Source organism: Aythya ferina, assembly GCF_964211825.1.
Source record: "Aythya ferina genome assembly, chromosome: 6".
In the NCBI taxonomy this organism is placed as follows: Eukaryota; Metazoa; Chordata; class Aves; order Anseriformes; family Anatidae; genus Aythya; species Aythya ferina.
The window spans coordinates 13,371,118-13,391,321 of record NC_140303.1 but is presented as its reverse complement, the minus strand read 5'-3'; the positions used below and the strand labels follow the sequence as shown (position 1 = coordinate 13,391,321).

Below are 20,204 nucleotides of genomic sequence, written 5' to 3'. Positions count from 1 at the left end.
ATGCGTGTGCTAGCACTTGTGTCGGCACCTTGGGGGTGAGGGACCATCAGTATGACCATCTGCACACCGTAGCAGGGGGCTGTGTGTGCGTGGTGGTAAAAGGGGACACACAAGGGGAGGGGGCGAGTGGGGACCGTCCCCTCCTTCAGCCAAAGCCCAGAGAAAGGCGACCCGCAGCCAGGCCGGCAGCAGGCTTTTTCAAGTGCTTGCTCAGTCAAGAGGGAAATGGGGAGACACTGTTCCAGGTCAAACAAACCATCAGGCTGCTACAAAGCAAATTGACTTTTAATACACAACAAAATGCAGCGGGGGAGTTTCCGTACATCTTTGCTTCGCCCTCCCCCCGACATCATCCGTCGGCAAGTGGCATACAAAGAGATCACAGAGTGGAAAATGAGACACCACCAGGAAAACAGATCGTGGATGCACACACAGAACTCGTAAAGAATTAAGACACGAGTAACAGAGCAGCAGGGGGTCTGCGTCAGCCCCCAGCAGCAAGGTTTTGGGGCCAGTTGATGCGTAAGGCTCTGTGTCATGGCAGCTCGGCTCCTTGCTCAGCCCTGGGTGCTCCTCCAGGCTGCTGGGGATGGGTGCAGCACGTGCTGAGCACTGGTGTAAGAGGCTGAGGGGCAGGGGTGCAGCTCGGGGTGATCTGGAGGTCCCCAACCACGTCGACCTCTGCAACCAGCCCAGCTGGCCCTGCCTGGTCTCAGACTCGGTGCTCTGGTTGAGCCTGTTCTGCTGGGGGCTTTGCCTGACAAACCCAGGAGAATTTGCCCCGTGGCAGGCAGGAGGAAAAGATTCATGCCTTGGGCTTAAAACAAACAAACAAACAAACAAACAAGGGCATTTAACAGAGTGGTTGTGCCAGTCTCCAGAACAGGTTTAAGGCCACGAAGCTGGTCCACAGTGGAGAGGCAGAAGGCAGTCGCTCCCCTCCTTGCTGCCTTCTCCACACTGCTCTGGCAAAGCCACAGCAGTGCTCCACTGTCCCTCTGTCTGACGGCACTGGACAGCAGTGACAAACCCAGGGTCAGCAATAGGAACTATTTCCCAGGGAAGGTCCCAGCCCCTGCTAGAGGTCAAATCCACCTCCCAGAACCCTGCCCCAGGGATGAAGAGGTCCTTCTTTGGACCCCAAGAGCCTGACAAACCTCCCTGCTGTGACAGGACTGCATTTTCCTGAAAGACTGCTGATGCAAAAGCCACCAAAGCCTTCCTCTGTGCCTGCCTGAGAGCTCTGTGAGGGCACCTCATTTCAGACACGGGAGGTCAGAGTGCTGGGCAGGAGGCATGGAGCACCGCTCGTGGGCGTGCCTGGCTGCTGGTGGCTGCTCCAAAACAATGTTCCCAAACTGTGGCTCCTAGCTCACCATGAGGCTTCAAAAGGGGCTTTTCCAATCCCGTTTTACAGAGCTGGCTGGGGGTGGTGGGGCCAGGAAAACATTAAAACCAGAAGAAATGTTTGCTGCTTGGAGCCACCCCTGTGGTTTGAAGCGTTTCTGGGCGCTTTGCGCACGCAGGAGCCTGGAAGCCAGGGGGCTCAGTCTCTGTGCGTGCTGCAGGGCGGGCAGACAGCTACAGCCGCCCCCAGACAAGGCTGTGCCTCACCCCATGGCCACCGAGACGTGCCACGGGGTGCCCCTCAGGTCCCACAGCCCTCGCACCGCACCTTCAGCTGGACGTGGCACGCACAGCGCGGCCGCATGCCCGCTGAGGAGGCTGGGGGGAAGCTGGTGCCTGGCTGGCAGGAGGCTGCTGTCACACCCAACTCCACGGGAAGAGATGCTGAGCACCTCACACCCGATCCTGCTGGTGCCCCAGGGTGGCAGGACACAGGCTGGGACATGGATGTTTTAGTGGCATCCTTGAGAAAAGCACCCTCGTGTCTGAAGAGCCCGGCGCTGTTCCCGTACCCGCAGTGACGCGGCACGGCACGGTCCATCTGATGGCTGCCAGCACCCGGGCTGGTCCCCAGCACGAGTCCCTGGTGCTGGGACCACACATCCTCACCGAGTACTGCCTGCTCCCTGCCCCAGGAAGCACCGAGCTGTGCGGGCAGCATCCCCGGGGGCTGTTTGGGGAAGCCACCACCCGCCGGCAGCTGGCTGGCTCCTGGCGGTGCTGCGAAGGCGGTGTCCTCACCCTGGAGGTGCTCACACACACCCTGTGCGGGGGGCAGCAACCACAGCCCATCTCCTGGGGAGCTCTGGGTGCTGCTGGCCATTGCAGCTTGTGACTCCAGGGGTGCTCCTGCCGTTTCCAGCTGTTTCGGAGCTGCAGCCACCCAAGTGTCCGAGGGGCAGCCTCCCAGGGACACGCTCTGACCCAAAGCGAGGGCAGGGTTAGTCCAGACTGGGATGTCGTGCCACCGAGTCACCAATGCACCTGAGTCCAAGGGAGGTGGGCAGCTCGAGGCCATCAGTGCACACGTGGACTGGCTCTGACCTTTAGGAAGAGCGCTGTCTGTGGGAACGGAGGTGCTAAGTCCTGCCTGAAACACTTTTCCTGGGCTTGCCAGCTGAAGTGCACCTTGGCCTTGTGCACCAGCTGCCGGGGGCTGCGGAGGGTCTTGAAATGCCAGCGGAGCTGCCAAGTTCGTTGCCCAGCAGTGCTGGAAGTGAGCTGCAGAGCTGCCTTGCTCGCTGCAGGATGATGCACTGGAGCATGAAAAGTCCGTGCTCCTCCCAGCACCCTCCCCAGAGAGCATCTGCTCCACGTAGGAGCTCACCTCACTGCCCACGCTCTCACCAAAGTCCTGGGACGGTGACTCCTCTGCACCCAGGCTCAGCAGGGTGTCCTCCCACTGCTGCAGCTCCACGTTGTCCACGTTGAGGCTCTGGAGGGTCTGGCAGATGTTTCCATCCACCTTGCTCTTCTCAAAGAGGGTTTCAATAACAACCAGGAGGGAGTCGCTGTCCTCCTTGGCATCGCTGGCTTTCTCAGCCCGACTTGGTCCATCAGGCTCAGCGTCGAGATCTGGCAGGGAGAACTGAGGCGCATCATCGGTGTGGGAGATGTATATGGACGCATCCTGCTTCATCATGGCCCCGAGAATGGAGTTGGGATCTACCGCGTGCTGCTCCACGCGGGGCTCTGTCTTGGTCTGAAACTCCTCCTTCGCCTGGAAGGAGTCCAGGAAATCAGGGAGGTTGTTCCCATACAGGACTGCTTCCCCCGTGGCAAAGCTAAAAGGCAGCTGCAGGTTCCGCTTCCGCAGATGTTCCTCCCCTTCTTCATTTCTTCAGGGCGGAGGAAAGAGAGACGGGAACAGCATGAGTACCTTCTCCAGGCCAGCATCCGAACAGCAAGATCTGAGCTCGCAGACCTGCCCTGGGCTGGCTACATCACTGCTGGCAGAGCACAGGGGCTCTGGAGAGCCCAGAGGCAGCTCTGGCACAGCTCAGGGAAGGGCTGCGTGCCCACAGCTCTCCCCTGGCAGACACGAGGCTGTGACAGCCTCCCTGGAGCTGTTTGACTCCTGCCCCCTGCTGCAGCCCCATCTCCTCCCGTGCCCAGGGCGGCTGGGAACCCAGCCATACTCACGAGAGGGCTCGCTGCCGGGCGATGATGAAGTCGGGCTGACCCCCTTTGTACACCAGCCGGGCGTTGGCCTGGACCCACACCCAGGTGCCCTTCTTGGTCAGCAGCCTGAAGACCGTCAGCCCGCTCTCCCCTGTCTTCATCACTGGGGCAGGGAGGAAACAGAGGTGGCATGGGGGCGGTCAGGGACATCACGCATGCTGCACCACGCCGAGCATCCCCTTGCACCCACGCTGCCGAGGCAGAAGGCACAGGACACAGCCAGCACGCGATGCTGCTCCCCTTGGCACTCACTTCTCACGTGTTTCTCCGCGCAGTGCATCATGTCAGCGGCGTGCACAAACTGGTACCCGGACCCCCTCCGACACAGCTCCGTCTCCGTGTAGCCCAGGATGACCTTCCCCCTGCGGGCAGAGCACACGGCACAGGCACCCCGTGGCACCGGGGTCGGACGGAGGCCAGGTTTTGCCATGGCAGAGGTGGGAGATGCCATACCGGGAATCGCAGGCCGTGGGGGTGAAGTCCAGCTTGTGCTTCGTCTGGAACATCAGCGTCTTGGTCCGAAGCTCCAGGATGGAGAGCGGCTGGAGGGGAGTCGCGATGGCAAAGAGGGCGAGCGGGGGAGGCACCAGGGATGCCCTCTTCTGCTGCCCCAGGAGGAGTTTCAAGCGCCCGCGGAAATTCAAGGCCTTGCAGGGGATTAGAAAACAGGGCAAACGGTGAGGAAATGGGAACTGGCTGTGCCAGACTGCCCCAAATCACACCTGAACGGGGTGCGTGGCTGCCTGCGTGCACCAAACGCGTTCGCTGGGCATGGGACCTGCTACCAACTGCTGCTGCAGGTGGGACATCAGTTATCAGGGATATCTGACCGCCCAGATAACAGGGAGATATCTCCAGGATGAACATCCTGACCCCTGCTGGGTCCCACTGTAATGGTGTGAGTGGAGGAGCAGTGCACCAGGTGGGCTCCACTCCATCCCATCCCATCCCATCCCATCCCATCCCATCCCATCCCATCCCATCCCATCCCATCCCATCCCATCCCACTCGGCCAGGCTCAGAGCCACTTCCCCTGGAGGTGACACCGGGGCTGCCCTGGCATTACCAGAAACCCCGAGGAGTTGTCCAGCAGGCAGCGGAGGCGGCAGGTGAAGCTCCTCTCCACGAAGCAGAGGCGCTCAGGGCGGCGGTGCTGGGGGCTGCCCGCGGCGCTGCATCCATCGGGAATGGCTGAGGAAACACGGGGAAAACGAAGCTGCAGGGATGCAGGGATGCTGTGGGGCTCAGGGAAGCCACGTGCCTGGTGGTCTCCAGTGGCCTGATGTGGGGTTTGGGGCCGGGGGCAGCCTCTGGGGGCTCCCTGGGGCAGGCAGCTGGAGCACTCACCCTGGTGCAGCTGGCAGCGGAAGGCGGCTCTGTCGTCCGTGTGGATCAGCTCGAAGATGCTCTGGTAGATGAGATCTGACTGGAACGACATAACGGGGAGGAGAGCTTGGGGCACCTAGCAGGGAACAAGCCCTGCCCTGTCTAGGGGGGATATCTGGAGAAGGACACAGCACAGGCTTTCCTTTGTGGGTAGTAAAAATACGGAGATTGAGAGTAAAGAAACGGGAAGAAAAAAAGGGTTTTGAACGTGGTGTGGAGAGCGAATTGGAGGTAATGGGGTGGATGTGGGTAGAGCCCTGCTTTCCCTCGGCACCCCACGTAACCCACAGCACGTCAGGGCGCTGACACCGCACAGCACCATGACTCCACTGAAGGCAGGCAGCCCGGCAGCTGGATTTATTGGTTTAAACCACAGGGGGGAAAGCTCCCACCCCGCTCACAAGGAGGAAGGGACAAAGAGCTGCTATTGCTCAGCGTGCATCTGTTACCACTAAAGTCGCAAGTGTGTTTGCTGGCTTTCACAGCCCCCAGAAGAACATGACTCACTTGAAAACACACATCAGAAGTGACCAGAGTGCGCTGGGAGAGCGAAGCCTGGGTGCTGGCTGTCAGCACCTCCTCCCCAGGCCCCCACAGCTCCCAGGAACAAACAGCACCCACCTGGTGGAAGCCCAGGTAGTTCTGCACGGTAGGGGAGACGTAGAAGATGTAGCCATCTCCGGTCACAGTGATGACAAATCCATTGAGTGCCTGAAAGCATAAATTGAGCCCGGAGTTACCCTCCCTAGCTTCAGTCCAGCTGCTGGATGGGTGGACCACCGTCAGGTGCTTCTGAAGCACCCAGGGATGGGAAGACACCTCCTACTGCAGGGAACACACTAAAAGGAAAGCACCTCGTGACCAGGCGAGGCTTTTGCCCTCAGTTAGTTGGCGTGGGGTGCTCACTGTTAGCATCAGCAGTGATCGAAGGCAGCCTGGCTGTTTCTGTAGAGCCATTGTTGTGTTGACTTACAGGCAGGGAAGAAGGGCTGCACACAGCCTGGTGACTCCAGGAGGAGCCCATCTGCATCTCGGGTGCACCCTCCGCTCTCCAAATAACTTCCAAGGGTCTGCTTTCATTTAGTAGCTGAACCATTAAAAGCTCAGGACTCCGTTTCTTTCTTCCAAGCAGCACCAGCTTTATTTTCCCTCCTGACCCAGTTGCCTAGCCCAACTCTACCAGCTCACGGGCTTCCTTGTAGCCTGGATTATTTTAGTTGCCATTGGTTTGAGCACGTTGCCTGGTGCTGTACACGTGCACCTTGCAGGGGGACCGGTCCCTCCCCTGTGTGCTGCAGCCCCCCCAGGGCCCCAAGTCAGAGCTTTCCGCGAAGGACAGTGCCTGATTACAATGTTCTTGGGGAAAAATTTGGGCAGCTCAGCTGCAGGATTTCAGTCACATTAACACCCCAAATGCTCTCCAGATGCCTTCAAACACCCAGAGCTGCCAACGCCATGGCTCAGCCCCCTGGAGAGCACTTGGGAGAGGCCCCATTGTGGGACTGGGGCAATTGCTGGCTCCCTTCTGCCTATTGTGTTATTCCACCAGGCTGAGCCTGTTCTTGGGAGCAGAGCCCACCCGGGAGACTTCGTGTGGCCCAAGTCTCATCGCCAAAGTCCCACAGAGCTCCCAGGAGCCACCACCTTGCCAAGAGCCCCTGTGGGGGCTCCGCTCCCGGGAGCTCCCCCATCAGCCTGCCTGTAACGGGGGGCGTTCGTGTAAGACAAAGGCAGGTCTTCAAGAAGAGCAAAGCATCTGCTGCTTTCCTCCGGAGGGCTGGAAGAAGGGAGAAGAGGACTCGAGGCACAAAAAGCAGACACGCGATGTCAGGAACAAAGCCACGCAAAGATCAAAGCTCTCCCACAGACTTGCCCTGCATCCACAAGGAGCAGCACGTTTCCAGCTGAAACGCCTCGATATTTACTCAGCTGCCAGCCTTTCCTCGGAGCCTCTCTGTCTCGCTTCTTCCTTCTGGCTTACACGCACGATTGGCAGCCCAGGCTAGCAGCATTCTGGCCAGGTGAATCAGCTCCTTGCTTGCAGGCAGCACCCAGTGCCTTTGCCAGAAGGTCACAGCTCTGAGCCGTGTCCCTTTGAGGATGCAGCACGACACTTTTGGGATGAGCCATCGTGCCTAGCAGACAGCAGGAGCCGAGAGAAAACCCCACAGAGCCTGGTTTGGGCAGCATACCTGGAGCAGCAGGTTCCCCTCTGGAAACAGCTCCCTGTTGACCTGCAGATGTGTCCGTCTGTTCCCTCCTGGGCCTCGGGGCTGATCCCGCACGCAGTCACCACCACCCGTACCTGCGGCTGCAAGCAAGACGGCAAGAAATCAGTGCAGAAGGGGCAAACAGGGAGCTTCTCCCTCCTCCTCCTCCTCTTCCTCCTCCCCAATGCTGCTGCTGCACGGCTGCACCGGGCTTCTTGGTGCACATGCAGCCAGCTCAGAGGGAGGAGATGGGACCGGGGGCGGCTGGAGCAGAGCCCCTTTACGCTCGCCCAACACCTCCTCTAGGATATCCTCTTCCCTGCCCAGTCCCATCCCTGGGAAGCCTCCCAGGCAGCCCCAGGACTCGGTGCCGTGACCTCCCCGTGCTGATTCAGGTGCTGCCTCACGCTTCCTCGCTCCGTGCCTTCGAGGCAACACCCGTGGGTGCAGCTGATGTGAAACCTCCTGCCCTGCTCACGGGGCCTCACGCCCGGCGGGACAGGCACAGAACGGGTTGTTCCAGGAACAGCACGGGGGCCTGGCGACATCCCCAGCGCGGCACCTCCTCTGCTGGGGAGGCTCCCCAAAAAAACACTTGGCAGCACGAGCCCGAACTCCGCTTCCAACCACAGGCAGCTTTTATTTTGCAGACTCAAACACAAGCATGCATAAGGCCTCGGAGCGGGCTCTGTGGTCTCTCCCTCGTACAAAAAAAGTCTGAGGTCAAAGCATTGCCCAGATCCATGCACACAGGGAGCCTGAGTGACAGCCACGAGCCACCCACACAGGCTCTCGGAAACCAGGTTAAGGATAATTAGCTGGACGTCTTGCACAAGGAGACACAGAGGAGACGCACCGCCCGTTGCAGTCACGCAGGCTTAATTAGGAAGGGGAGAGGATGCTCTGAGGCCGTGAAGCAGAGCCAGCCTTGGTCTCCACCGCTGACACAGCCAGACCATGGGGTGATGCTCGGAGGTGCTCAGGCAGCTCCCATGTCTTCTGCCATCCCCATCCTGAGCCCCCAGTCCCTTGAGGGGAGCCCAGCTCATGTTTGCTCCTGTAGCAAGTGCCTTCCCATCCCCAGCAGCTCCTCTGTGGGTTGCTTTAGCCCATGCCATAAATTTGCCTTTCCCTGTGCTCACGTTTTTGTTTCCACCGGGGGCAGCTGTCCTGTGCGGGTGCTTCCCAAATTAGCGAGAGGTTGATCAGCCAGGCCAGGGGACGTGAGCCTTCTGGGAAGGGCTGGGAAAGACAAGGTTTGAAGCCAGGTGATGCTCTGCTTGCCCTCAAAAAGGCACGTCCATGGGAGCTTTGAGAGGCAGGTGCAAGGCAGCGATGAAGCAGAAGCCCTAACCAGGCTGTGGGGGTCCAAAACCCCATTTTGCAAAGGCTTTCAAAAAATCAACACCCCTACAAATCAGGACAAAAATCATACCAAGCAAAAAGCCTCCTCTCATGACTGCCAAGTGATCTACAAGGAAAAATATCTGAAGCCCATCTGTAGTATGGGTATGGCTCCAATTTGCACATGATGGAGTGGAATAGTTTCGGCGTGAAGCATCAAGCCTTTTTTTTTTTAAACTCTTTTGAAGGGCTGACTCCTCTCTGAAGCACTGAGCTGGGGAAGGCTGGCAGGGAAATTCAAAAGGAAACCAAGTTCTTCCAAAACAGAGCTCCAAAAGGACAGCGAGCACTTTGAGAAGATGCACGTGGTCCCCAGCTTTCTCCCCCCATGCACCAGCAGTGTCAGCAGGGAGAGCAGCACAGCGGTGGGCTTGCAACATCCAACGCCCACTTGTGCATTTTGTTGTTTCCAGCAAAATTAATTCACGCTAGGGCACGAATGGGGCTCTGCCACCAGAGTAATCCAGCAGCATGTGGCGTTGGCTCTCCTTATTTCCATCATTTTAACACCTGTGGTCAGGCCTTGGTGCCGCAGGGGACTTTGCTGCCCCGCTGTGGGTGGCCAGTGGAGCACAAAGCCAGCAGACACACAGGGCTGGGGCTGCTCTCAGGAACCACAGTGGTCTGGAAACCTCCTGTATGGGAAGCAGCCACCCAGCTTCAGCCGTGTCATGACTGGTGCTTTCCCCTAGCACCTGGAGCAAAGCATCCCTGTGGCTCTCCCCTCTCCAAACCAATTTCTGAACTTATCCATGCCCCCACTGCCAAGAACCACGAGGGCTGAGAGCAGTCCCAAGAGACGCCTGAGTGCATCCAGGTAGAGGACTCCAGGCCCACATACCAACCAGGGGGGTGGAGGCTATTCCCAGCTGCTTTTTGCCTTGGCATGGAAAAAAATAATCCTTTTAATCAAAGAGCAGCAAAACCAGCCCGTTTGCAACACAGGTAACCCTATCAGAGGGAGGGAGTGCTCCTGAAACACCTTCTTGAGCCACGTTATCTTCTGGGGGACTCCACCAGCGCATCCATCTGCCCTCACCAGAAACAGCTTGTGGGATTTCGGCCCCACCAAAGGCAGCCTTCCCCCGAGGCGTGCTGGCTGCTGGCCCTGCACGCTGCTGATGCATGCTGGTGGCTCGGAGCCCCCCTTTCTCCTGCTGGCTGAAGGTGACAGAGACGTCCCTGCTGGAGAAGAGCCCGCTGTTAAGGGGGTTAAAACAAACCCCAGGACTGCCTGAAAACCATTTAAAACAACATTTTAAGTTCTTTGCTGTACTTCTTTCCCTTGCACACCCTCCCAAGGCCACAACTCCTGCAGCCAGGAGCACAGAAGCCACCACTGACAACTTTAGTGCTTTTTCCTCCTTTCCTTCATTAGACAGTGCCTTGGGAACTCTTTTTCCAAAGCTCAGGGGAGTTTGTCTCCTCTCAGCCTATGCCCTGTGCATGCCCACCAAGAAAAAAAATTGAACATAAAGTAAGCTTTTAAAGGCTTAAACCAGCAAATCTCAGCAGCCCTGTGAATTTCATAGTATTGGTCTCCAAGAAAATCTTTGCTAATTAATACAAGATAAAAAAAAAATAAAATAGCACGGCGCACAACTGATCTGCAGCTACTGGATAAATCCTTGCTGAAGCCATTTGTTGATCACCCATGTTCTCAAAGCTCTGGGACAGAGGCTACTGGTGTGTCTTGTCTAAGAAGAGTGGAAGAAACCCAGTTCAGTCCTGAACCCACATGTTAGCCAGCCAGCTGTAGTGCTGGAGGAGGCTTCCTGCTGCTAATGTGATCCCCAAAGACCAGAAGCTTTTCAGTCAAAGCACCAGCTGAGATGTCAGCCAGGATCAATAATGTTTTGAGCATTAATGGATCTGGCAAGAACAGCAGGGAAAGAAGCTCCTGGTCCCTGCGAACCTGCTGGGTTGGTGATCCTTGCCCTCGAAAGGAGGCTCCTAAGCCCTGCGGTGCGGAGGAAGACCTCAAGCATGAGAAAAGGAAATAGGAGCGAAGCAATCTAATCCCTTCACCTTTAGCTCATCACATTTGTGAAAACAAACACCGCAGTTCAGCCATGGAAGCCAACAACGTCCCTTGCCTCTGGCACAGTTCGTCAATGGGAAAGAAAAAGTTATCAGCAGAAGCTCCTGGGGTCAGTTCTGCTCTCAGGGCTGAGTTGCACCAGCGGGAGATGACAGACTTCACCTGTAGCGAATGTTTCTCTTTGAACAGGCTCCAGAGATGCTTGGCAGCATGAAGCCAGGAGCTCCCAGCTCTTCCAGTAACACCACACCGCGCGCAATTGTGTTCCTCTTGGACCCGATCCCAAACCCCATCAAATTAGCACCGACCTTTGCCTCGGCTGTTTAACGAGGGCACAGTGCCAAGCAGATCAGGCTCACGCCATCCAAGTAAAACAGCCTTCCGCAGGCAAACGTGAAACCCACAGATCACAAACCCATGGCAAGAAGTCACCCAGCCTTCTTCCAGGGAGCAGAGAAATGCCCAGGGGAGCGCTGGCAGCCCCAGAACCCACATCAGTCTCTCCAATCCGCTGCTGCAAACGCTCCTGCACGATCCTTCAGGGTTTTGCCCAGGGAGGGGTTTAAACCCCAAACTTGATTTCTATTATTGCATTGGTTATTTCAGGTCCAGGCCCCTGCAGTGACGGGCTATGGGAATAACAAGCAATGAGGAGGTGAACAGAAAAGCTGAGTTAATGCCGACTGCAGTGGGATGACCTGGTGATGCCCCACAGCAGAGGGTCATGGAGCCAGATGACAGCAGAGGTTGGAAGGGACCTCCTGAGATCTCCTAGGCCAAGCAGGGTCAGTCCCCAGCACAAACAGGGAATTTGCATCCAGCTCTCCTAACTGCACCATCTTAGAGGTCTTTCCCAACCCAAATGGACTTCAAGACTTCCCCTAAGTTCATCTTAATTATGTTTCAACCACGAGGTGGGCGCAGTGTACAAATAACTGCACACACATCAACCAGTGCCAGCTGCAGCGCTGACTGCTCCCCACAGCCCATGACCTGACACCATTGGTGTCAGCCCCAATTTCTTGCTGCTCCCCCCCCTTGGCACAGCCAGCTCTTTGCCACATCAGCAGCCACCCCCAGATGTTTGCCTGCAGCCCTCAGCATCTGCTTCTTCTGTTACGTGAACCCTAGGAAATGAACCCCAGCACAGATCTCCAGCTCTCTGGAGGTTTTCCAAGCCGCTCGGCACTAAACGAATCCATCCAAGCTTTTGAGAAGGTCTCTCTGCTCACAGCAAGCAGAGCTCTCATCACACCAGGGAGAGCCCAGAGCATCCAGCAGCACTGCAGAGGCAGAGCCAAGCTTTTCTCCCTGGGCACGCACTCTCGAGAAGATGGGGATCAGCAAACTCTCCCCAGATTTATCCAGGAGACTGCTAGACACTGGTCCAAGTGTCAACCACTGTCCACCACCAACAACTTGCCAAAGTGCAAGGTCTGGCAGAGACGTTCATCTATCTTTTACAGAATTGGTAAGACCTCTAAGTGACTTTTCCTTTTGATGGTTTAACAGGCTGGTAAGGAGCCAGAACGGGTCAGCTATAGGAAGAAATTAAAGAAAAACTGGCCTGCAGGTCTGCTCTGGCATCGCAGCTCCAGAGAGCAGCTCCCAGCTGCAGAGCAGTGTTGGCACCACACTTCTTGAGACCAAACCTGCCCTCTCCAAGGCTCAGGACACACGTCTTCCATACACCAAGCCTGAGATGGTTGGTTTTGTGCAGCCATCATGCTTCTCCTTGGAGATGAGCCCACAGACACATGGAGCTTTGAGAGCTTTCCTCTCGATGCCTGAAGCTTGTCATTTCCAGCAAGCTACAATTTTTTTCTGGTTTGTCATTAGAGCACAGGCGGAAGGAGGAGAACACTTGAAAGCAGAGCAGATTTAAAAGACAATCCCGTGAGTCATTATCCTGCAATAGCTTCTTCTGTTTTCCAAACAGCCCCATGATCCAGAACCAAGATCAAATCACACACAAAAAAACAAACAAACAAAAAAAACCCTCTTTCAACTTTTGAAAATGAAATCCCTGTGAGCTTCCAGCTGCAATCCTGCTGCCTGCTTTAATCAGCTGGGATCCCAGGCAGAAGTCACGATAGCTGTCACCCTTCCCCAGGTGCGAGCAGGCAGGACTGCCCTGACGTGCTCACCTGGGCTGCTCCCCTCACTGCGTGCAGCAGCCTCCTCTTCCTCATGCCCTGAGGAAGCTGCTGATGAGCTAAAAGCAATGTTACACAGGAGCGATGCAGGGACATCTGAGCAGGAACATGCAAGTTTGGCACCGGGTGAGAAGAAGAAAGCCATGGGGATGCCAGAGCTTTGGGAGACAGTTTCCCAGAGAGTTTTGCTCTTGATTCCTTTTCTGTTTTGAGTTTGTTGGTAGCAAAGGGCAAGCACCAGCAGGACGGGGTACCCCAGCCAAGGCTAAGCACCCTGTCTAGACGTGCTCCAGCGTGCAGCAATACTCACCTCCGGGTCACTGAGCCTTTAACGTGCACCTACCACAAATCTGTTTTGCTTTGTCCACCAGATGAAGCAACCTGACAAAAGTCACAGTGTAAACATTTACAGTAGACACACAGATCTGCGCAGCAAACCCAGCTCTAAGTTCAGCACGCAGAGCAGGACCTGGGCTTGTTCCCTCAATGTGAGAGCCGTGCTTGGTCTGAGATACAACCAGTGGGATCGCCAGAAAGTGGTCACTTCTTCCACACGGAGGCCAAACTCCAGGAAAACTTGCCTGGTAAATCAAGCAGGTGTCGCATGCTCTGCAGGACAGCCTAGCCCCTCCGTCTGAGAGGTACGTGAATCCTTCCACCCCACCATGCAGAAATCAGCCGAAGGCCTGTCACCTCTGCAGGGTCTTCCTGAGCAAGTTTCCAAACCTGAAAAAGCTGTATCAGGGTAGCAGGAGGAAGCAGAGCCGGTGCACACATGCAGGTAGGACCAGAGGATTGTTCAGAGGAAGCATCATCCACCTCTTGTCTCTTACCAGTCTGCCTCCAAACACTTGAACTGAGAATAAAAGGATTAAGAAAGCCCCCAGCAGCAACAAGAAGCCATGCTGAGAAGCTCTGAAGCACCCAAGGGCTGGGATCTTGGGCAGCGCAGGACCCCATTTTCTAGACACCCATTTATTGCACTCATGAATGAGGAGACAAAGGAGGAGGCTGCATGTGAGATTTGACAAAGCGAGGAGGGAACTCCAGCAGAGAGACACAGGCATCAGCTAAATTCCTCTTGCACACCTGCAAACAGGTCTGCCTCCTGCCCCCGGAGCCCTGAATGCCTGCTCCAAAGACACGAAGCCAAGCCAGGGGGCTCAGCCCCGACAGATTTCCTGGCAGGTATCGCATTCCTTGCGAGAAGCACCTCCAGCAGTGCCTGGGGTTTTTACTTTTAACCTGTGACACAGCCCGTGGGGGCATGTGTTCAGGGTCACCCGCCGCCCTGCCAAACTGGTAAATAACCCCATACTTAGGCTCTGCACATTCGATGTTAACCCTTTGCCTAGGAGAAAGAGCAAGTGCCGGGACTAGAAGTGCTTGGAAAGAGGGGCTCCCGGTCAGTGTGGCACCAATTAAAGCCTGGAGACGAGGCGAGGGGCTCTGGCTGCTGAAGCAAAGGGGCCAGCAAGTGACAGGGATGCTTGCCAGGTGACACCATGCTCTCCTGCTGCTGCAGGGGGGAGCTTGCACAAAGTGGAAAGCATCCAGCAGCAAAATAAACCACAGAGTGCAACACAAGGGAGTTTGCTGTCATCCCCCAAAACGCCCGATGCAATGGGTCAGGCTGCCATAACTCTCAATGACACGGCTTCAGCAGGCAGGGCCAGAACAGAAGTTGACCTCGATGAATCGTTGGAATGATCTGAAGTCAAACAAGATGAATTTCAAGGCAGACGTGGGCAAGGCAAGGCAGGGGGGGAAGAAATCAAAGGCACAGTGACCTAATGGGAGTAATTGGCCTGGCAGAAGGGGTCTCCAAGACGAGGACGAGTCTCCAGCTGGATGTGAATCCACACAAGGATGGCTTTTCCAGCGCAGCTCTTGCTCTGGGAATGTGCACCCCTACTGGAGCAGTGTTTGGGGCAGGCACCCCCAGCTGGGGGGCTGAGGAACAGGTCACGGACCTGGCATGGGTCAAGAGCTAAGGGAGCCGGGCTTATTCGTTCTGGAGGAAAGATGACACAAGAAGAGCTGTTAAGTGCAGCGCGATGCTGGTGGTTTTCTGCCCTCCATGCTCTTTGCCTTCACCTCCCCACAGGCAGCACGACCAGGGTCCATCACCCATCCTGTGGAGCAGAAGGCTCTGGAGACAAAACACATGCCTGTCCCTGCCCCATGTGCCCTGTCCCTGCTCCACGTTGTGCACACATGAGGTCATTCCTCCCCCAGCTGCAGGACATTTGAGCAATTCCTCTTGTAACCAGGTTATGAAAGCGATCCCTGGCAGCCCCTCAGGCTTTATTTGCACCGCAGCCTGCGGTCTGTGCCCTGCCAGGGGCAGGGGCAGGCGGTGATGGTGGCTCACGGGAGCGCAGAGCCTGCACAGCTCCCTCACCTCCTGCCTGCTGCATCACCTGGATGCCGCAGAGCCCTGCCACACCAGTAAGGAGAGCTAACTGGTGCCTTGCCTTGAAGGGCAGCCAAGCAACGTTGTGCCAGCACTGTCTTGGACAGAAGGACCTGAAGCATCCCAGAGCTACCAACACCATCGCACCTTGCCATTGTGGCATTAGGTCGCATGTCAGCAAGGACCTACCCAGCCAGATGGGCACAGATTGAATCCCGTTCCCCAGATTTGCCCTGCAAAAAGCAGGCAAGAGGAAGAGACATTTGGCGAGGCTTGTTCTCAGTCCAGCATGGCCTTTGAGGAGCCCAACAGCATCCAAAACACATCTCATACTACACATCTGGAGGGCTACTGCTGCTGGGGGAGCTTGCAAGCAGGAGGTAGGGAGCTACACACATGGGGGAGAAATATACCAAAAAGACGCTGGTGCCAAGAGCAAAAGCAAAGAAGCAGCAGTGTCCAGCCTCAGTCGCTTTTCTAGTCTGGTTTTGGCATTTTACCAGGGTCTCCACAGTGGCTGGCAAGCAGCTGGGCTTCAGAGGGGCAAATGCAAGGAGATTGGCTTTCCAGGCCTATCGGCTTAACCCAGCAAAAATTGGATTGGGGTCTCTGGGTATGAGGCATCATGCTCAGTCTGAGAGAAAAGCTCATTACAGACCTAACAGATCCACCGCAGCTGAGCCCAGCTGTGCCAGGGAGGCAAGGAACAGCAAACCACCAAGATCCCAAGGAAGAAAGGGGAGAGAAATGAGCTAATGAGATGCCAAACTGAACAAGTGCCTTAGGATCAGCTTTGCTTAAGCTGCCATCCGCAGGGCATTGGGGTGACAAACAGAGCAGCCCTGCTAAATGGTCTCACTTTCCAAGGAGGTTTCTTTTCAGAGACCTATAACTGACCAAAGAGGATTAGGTCTGGATGTGCAGCATCCAAAAGTGAAGGGGATTCCTTCCAGAGGAGACACAAAACCCTTGTCATGGCAGCAAAGGATGGTCTGAGGGATAGATGTACCATGGCCAGAGCACCTCCCTGCAACCTCCGCCAGCCCCTCCACGTTTCTGGAGATGTGACACTTTCCTCCCCTGTTTTCCAGGACATTTTCCTGCCAGTACCACAGCTAAAGATGTAACCCTGACACACTAGCATACAAGGGTCTGATATTATGACTAATAATCCTCCTATCTTCAGGAGATGCCACCTTCCACCCCAAAGCAAACTCCACTTCAGGATGGGACGACAGAAGCACAGCAGGGACCGAGCCCAGGAGCTTTTTCGCCCTGCTCAACACCTATGCAAGATACTCGCCTGTCAGGTAGCTCTTCACTTTCAGGTACCCCACCACCAGTCGGAGGATGGAGAGTTTATCAAGCCTGGTGCACACATCTTCGGGGAAGGGCAGCAAGCCGGTCAGCTTGTTCAGCTCCTGGTTGAGCCGGTCTCGGTGCCGCTTGGAGGGGTTGGACTTCACACCCTCGGGAGGTGGTGGTTTGGGGCTGGAAAAGGGAAAGCAGACTTTAAGTAAACGCAGCTTGTCTGGCGGGCTCTCCCCAAGCCCAGGGTTGGTGTTACTGCAGCCACGACGGTAAAACATGAGGTGACCTCTGTAAGGCCTTGCGGCAAGAACGGGAAGTGGGAAGGTCCAGAGAGATTTTTATTTCAATTTTTCTCAGCTAGTTTCCTCTAAATTCTGCTCCCACAATCACATTTATCATCTTAAACAGATAAGGAGGCTTCACAACCAGACCTCTTTTCCTTACTTGGAAGTCAGAGAGAGTGCTTGCAGCCTGAACCCACTGCTTCACTCATTGACTGATGATACAAAGAGAAGCACGCGTGAAAATCAATGGCAGCACTTGGATGACGAGATCCTACGCAGGGCAGCTTAGGGCACAGCACTTAGGGAACAGGCTCTTTTTTAAAAAAACATGCTGATTTTGTTTTGTTTTGTTTTTTATTTTATTTATTTTCTTCCAATCTTCTAATTTCTGACCCTTTCAGATGGGCATTTTCCACCTAAAGCAACATCCGATGCCTAACGTAGGCTCCAGGAGCAATGCTGAGCCTGCAAGAACAGCTCCTGTCTGCCAGCAGCTGGCTTGGAGACCCATCTCCACCAGCTGCACTTAGTGCACACACTAGAGCTGAAGCCCCAGCCACAACAGTAAGAGGTTTGTTGATGACTAATGAGTCTGGGATGTCACCTTGTGTCTTTTGCTTTTTAATGCTGATTTGAATTTTTTAGATTGAAGAAAAGCACTTTAGACTTCACAGGGAACCCTCACCCTACCCTGTACTTGGTTAAATTGCATCCCCTAACATGCAACCCATATTGTTTTGATGTAATTTGTGTAACCACAAACTCTCTCCGCAGGCATCCTTGCTTCATAAAGCAGCTTCGGGTAACAGGATCTGCCAGTATTTAGGAGCAATTTAAGCTCTCCCCTCTAATACTGCTCTCAAATCCCATCTGGCAGGGCTGCTCACATGTGTGACAAGAGAGGAAATGAGTATTAAATGAAATACAGCGAGGTGCCTGTTGAATTTTTATTGTGGAGAGCTACCGATGGCTCTTCTAAGCGCGGACAGAAAATTGCAGCATTTCTCCAGAAAAGCGCAATCATGCTGCTTTGTAAGATAAGCATCAGGAGAGATATACCCTTCTTCTCAGAGAGATTAGGTGCAACTCATCACCAAACTTGTCCATACAAGCCATACAAAACACATTGGCACTAGTGCTTTTGTGTACTCCATTAGCCACTGGCTTAACAAGCACTTTTGAAACCACAGTCACTCATCAGGGAGGAAAAAATAATATTGTTTTTAATCAGAGAGAGTCGAGGAGGAAAAAAATAAAATCAGAAGTGAATTAAATCTGAGTTTCTTCAGGCGTCCTTTAAGGAAAAGAGCTCTGCACACTCAGTACCCAAATACAGCTCACAAGTAGCCAGAAAGGGGAAGAAAAGGGAGATGGGCAAGTAGCGCTGCCTTTGTGGGAAGGGGCAAAACACAAAGGCATAGCAGGGTCTTTTGGGCAGCCCGGCAGTGCTGGCAGCGCTCGGGGACACGTGGGGTGGCACAGACAGCACCGAAGCACTGGAGGGAATAGCAGGGAGGCTATGGGGTTGCTGGGCTGCTCTTTCGGCAGCCTGCTTACACAGGCACATGCTGCACCAGGGAGCTCCATCCTTATGGGTGCCAGAGTGAAAAAGCCTCTGAGTGCTCTTCGGAGACAGGTTTGTTCACTCTGCCATGCAGCTCGTGGGCTCCGTGCAAGCCAACAGAACACTGCCAGACCCCATTGGGCACGCTTAGCTAGGGAAAGGCACGGACATGAGCACAACCACACCATTAGCCACAGGTGAGCACTGCAGCAAACCATGCTTCCCCTGACCACAGGAACAGCGGAACCTGGTCTGGATGTATCCCTGCATCCTACCAACCTGTTCAGACTCCCTGCCCTTAAGACTGGCTCTGCCCACGCTTCCTCTCTGCTGTCAGAGCCCCGGGAGTGCTGCAACCTGAGCACAGCACGCCGAGCCCTGGCACACACAGGTACAGCCCAGTGCCTGCTCAACCAGCGAGAAAAGGCACTTTGAAGAGGTCTGAGCACCTGTCCTGTTCGTGGGACACAGCCTGGTGATACGGCTCGGAGTGGGGCAAAGGCTGCAGCGCTGCCGCTCCGTATTTTTTCCCCCGTCTGCCCTTTGATCAGGGAACCCAGCAGGAAGCTTCGCACTTCTGCAACCAGCCAAGTACCGGGGGACAGCAACGTCAGCCAAGGTTCCTCCAGCTGATACACCGCCTCCAAATCTAATCCTTTAAAAAAATCAGCCAAAAGCACCGAGCAAACAGCAAAGAGACCCTCATCAGAACAAAGCCTAGCCCCGGCCCCAGCCCCATCTCCCCCGGGCTCACCCCGGAGCAGCCTCGCGCCCCCTCCCCAGCCCCCAGCCCCTCCGGGGGCACCTGCCCGAGCCCCCCACGTCCCCACCTCTTGGGCACCGGCTTCTTCCTCTTCCTCCCGGCGTACATCGTCCCGCCGGCAGCGCCGAGCACCGGCCGGAGGAGGGGTTTAAGCCGCAGGGCTGTGGGGCGGCCCCGGCACGGCCCCGGCCCCTTCCCCGCCCCGGCACGGGGAGCGCCGGCAGTCGGGAACCCAAACACACAACCTTTTTTATTTTTTATTTTTTTTTTTCTCCCCACAAAAAAGAAAAAAAAAAAAAAAGTCGACCGCTTGAGAGCTGTTTTCGTGCTCTTCTCCTCCTCCTGCAGCGCCTGCAGGACGCTGCGCCCCAGGCTCGTGTCGCTGCGGATCCCCTGATGTCCCACCAGATGGGGTGAAGCTGCCCAGTTTCCCAGCCCCACGAGTGTACCTGCACACTCCAGGGCTTCACAAGAAAACCCTCCCCATCACCCTGAGCCCGATCCCCGGCTGTCCCCCTCCAGGAGCAGCCAGCCTGCTGCCTCTCCCTTTGCGTGTCCGTGTGTCAGCGCTGCCCAAAGCTCTCCTGCTTCCACCCAAGAGCCACCTTCAGCCGCTGCTGTGAAAGCGGGGAAGACAGAGGCAGAGAGGAGAGACTGAAAACAAACACAGAGACATCACATCTAACCACAGTTTGGTTTATTACCATCTTTTATTTATTTTTTTCCAAAAGTAGCAGCCCCAGCAGTGCTAGGAGTGGGGCAAGCAAATTTGATACTTCCCCTGACAACTTTCCCAACTCCGTTCTGCCCAGGGGACTTCTCAGCCAGACACTTTTTCTGCCCAGTAATGCTCTTCCACACACCCCTCGAGTCCATACAGACATTTAACGCCCTTTGCTAATTAGTCATGCTGCCCAACCATCATGTCCTCTGATCTGGTTTTAAAGCCTGGCTTCCAGCAGGTTTGTCCTTGTTTGTCTTTCCCCGAACCTTTTCCTGTTCCACTGCCTCCTTAATTTTGTTCTCTCCACCTTTCCTCAAGTTTTTCTTTTTTGTTCTTTGCTGAGCTGAAATTTTCAGG

General features: G+C 55.5%; 1 protein-coding gene across 1 annotated transcript; it reads right to left on the bottom strand.

The window, feature by feature from the left end:
• Positions 1-264: 264 nt before the first annotated feature.
• On the bottom strand, positions 265-19,251 carry LOC311439050 (uncharacterized protein). Its single transcript, XM_084524300.1, has 10 exons — positions 19,191-19,251; positions 16,505-16,692; positions 7,167-7,285; positions 5,596-5,685; positions 4,936-5,014; positions 4,655-4,779; positions 4,042-4,235; positions 3,841-3,950; positions 3,550-3,691; positions 265-3,245 (listed from the first exon to the last, which is right to left on the bottom strand). The coding sequence occupies exons 1-10, from the start codon at positions 19,229-19,231 to the stop codon at positions 1,649-1,651; spliced, it is 2,685 nt and encodes an 894-aa protein (XP_084380426.1). The 5' UTR covers positions 19,232-19,251; the 3' UTR covers positions 265-1,648.
• Between the last annotated feature and the right edge of the window lie 953 nt (positions 19,252-20,204).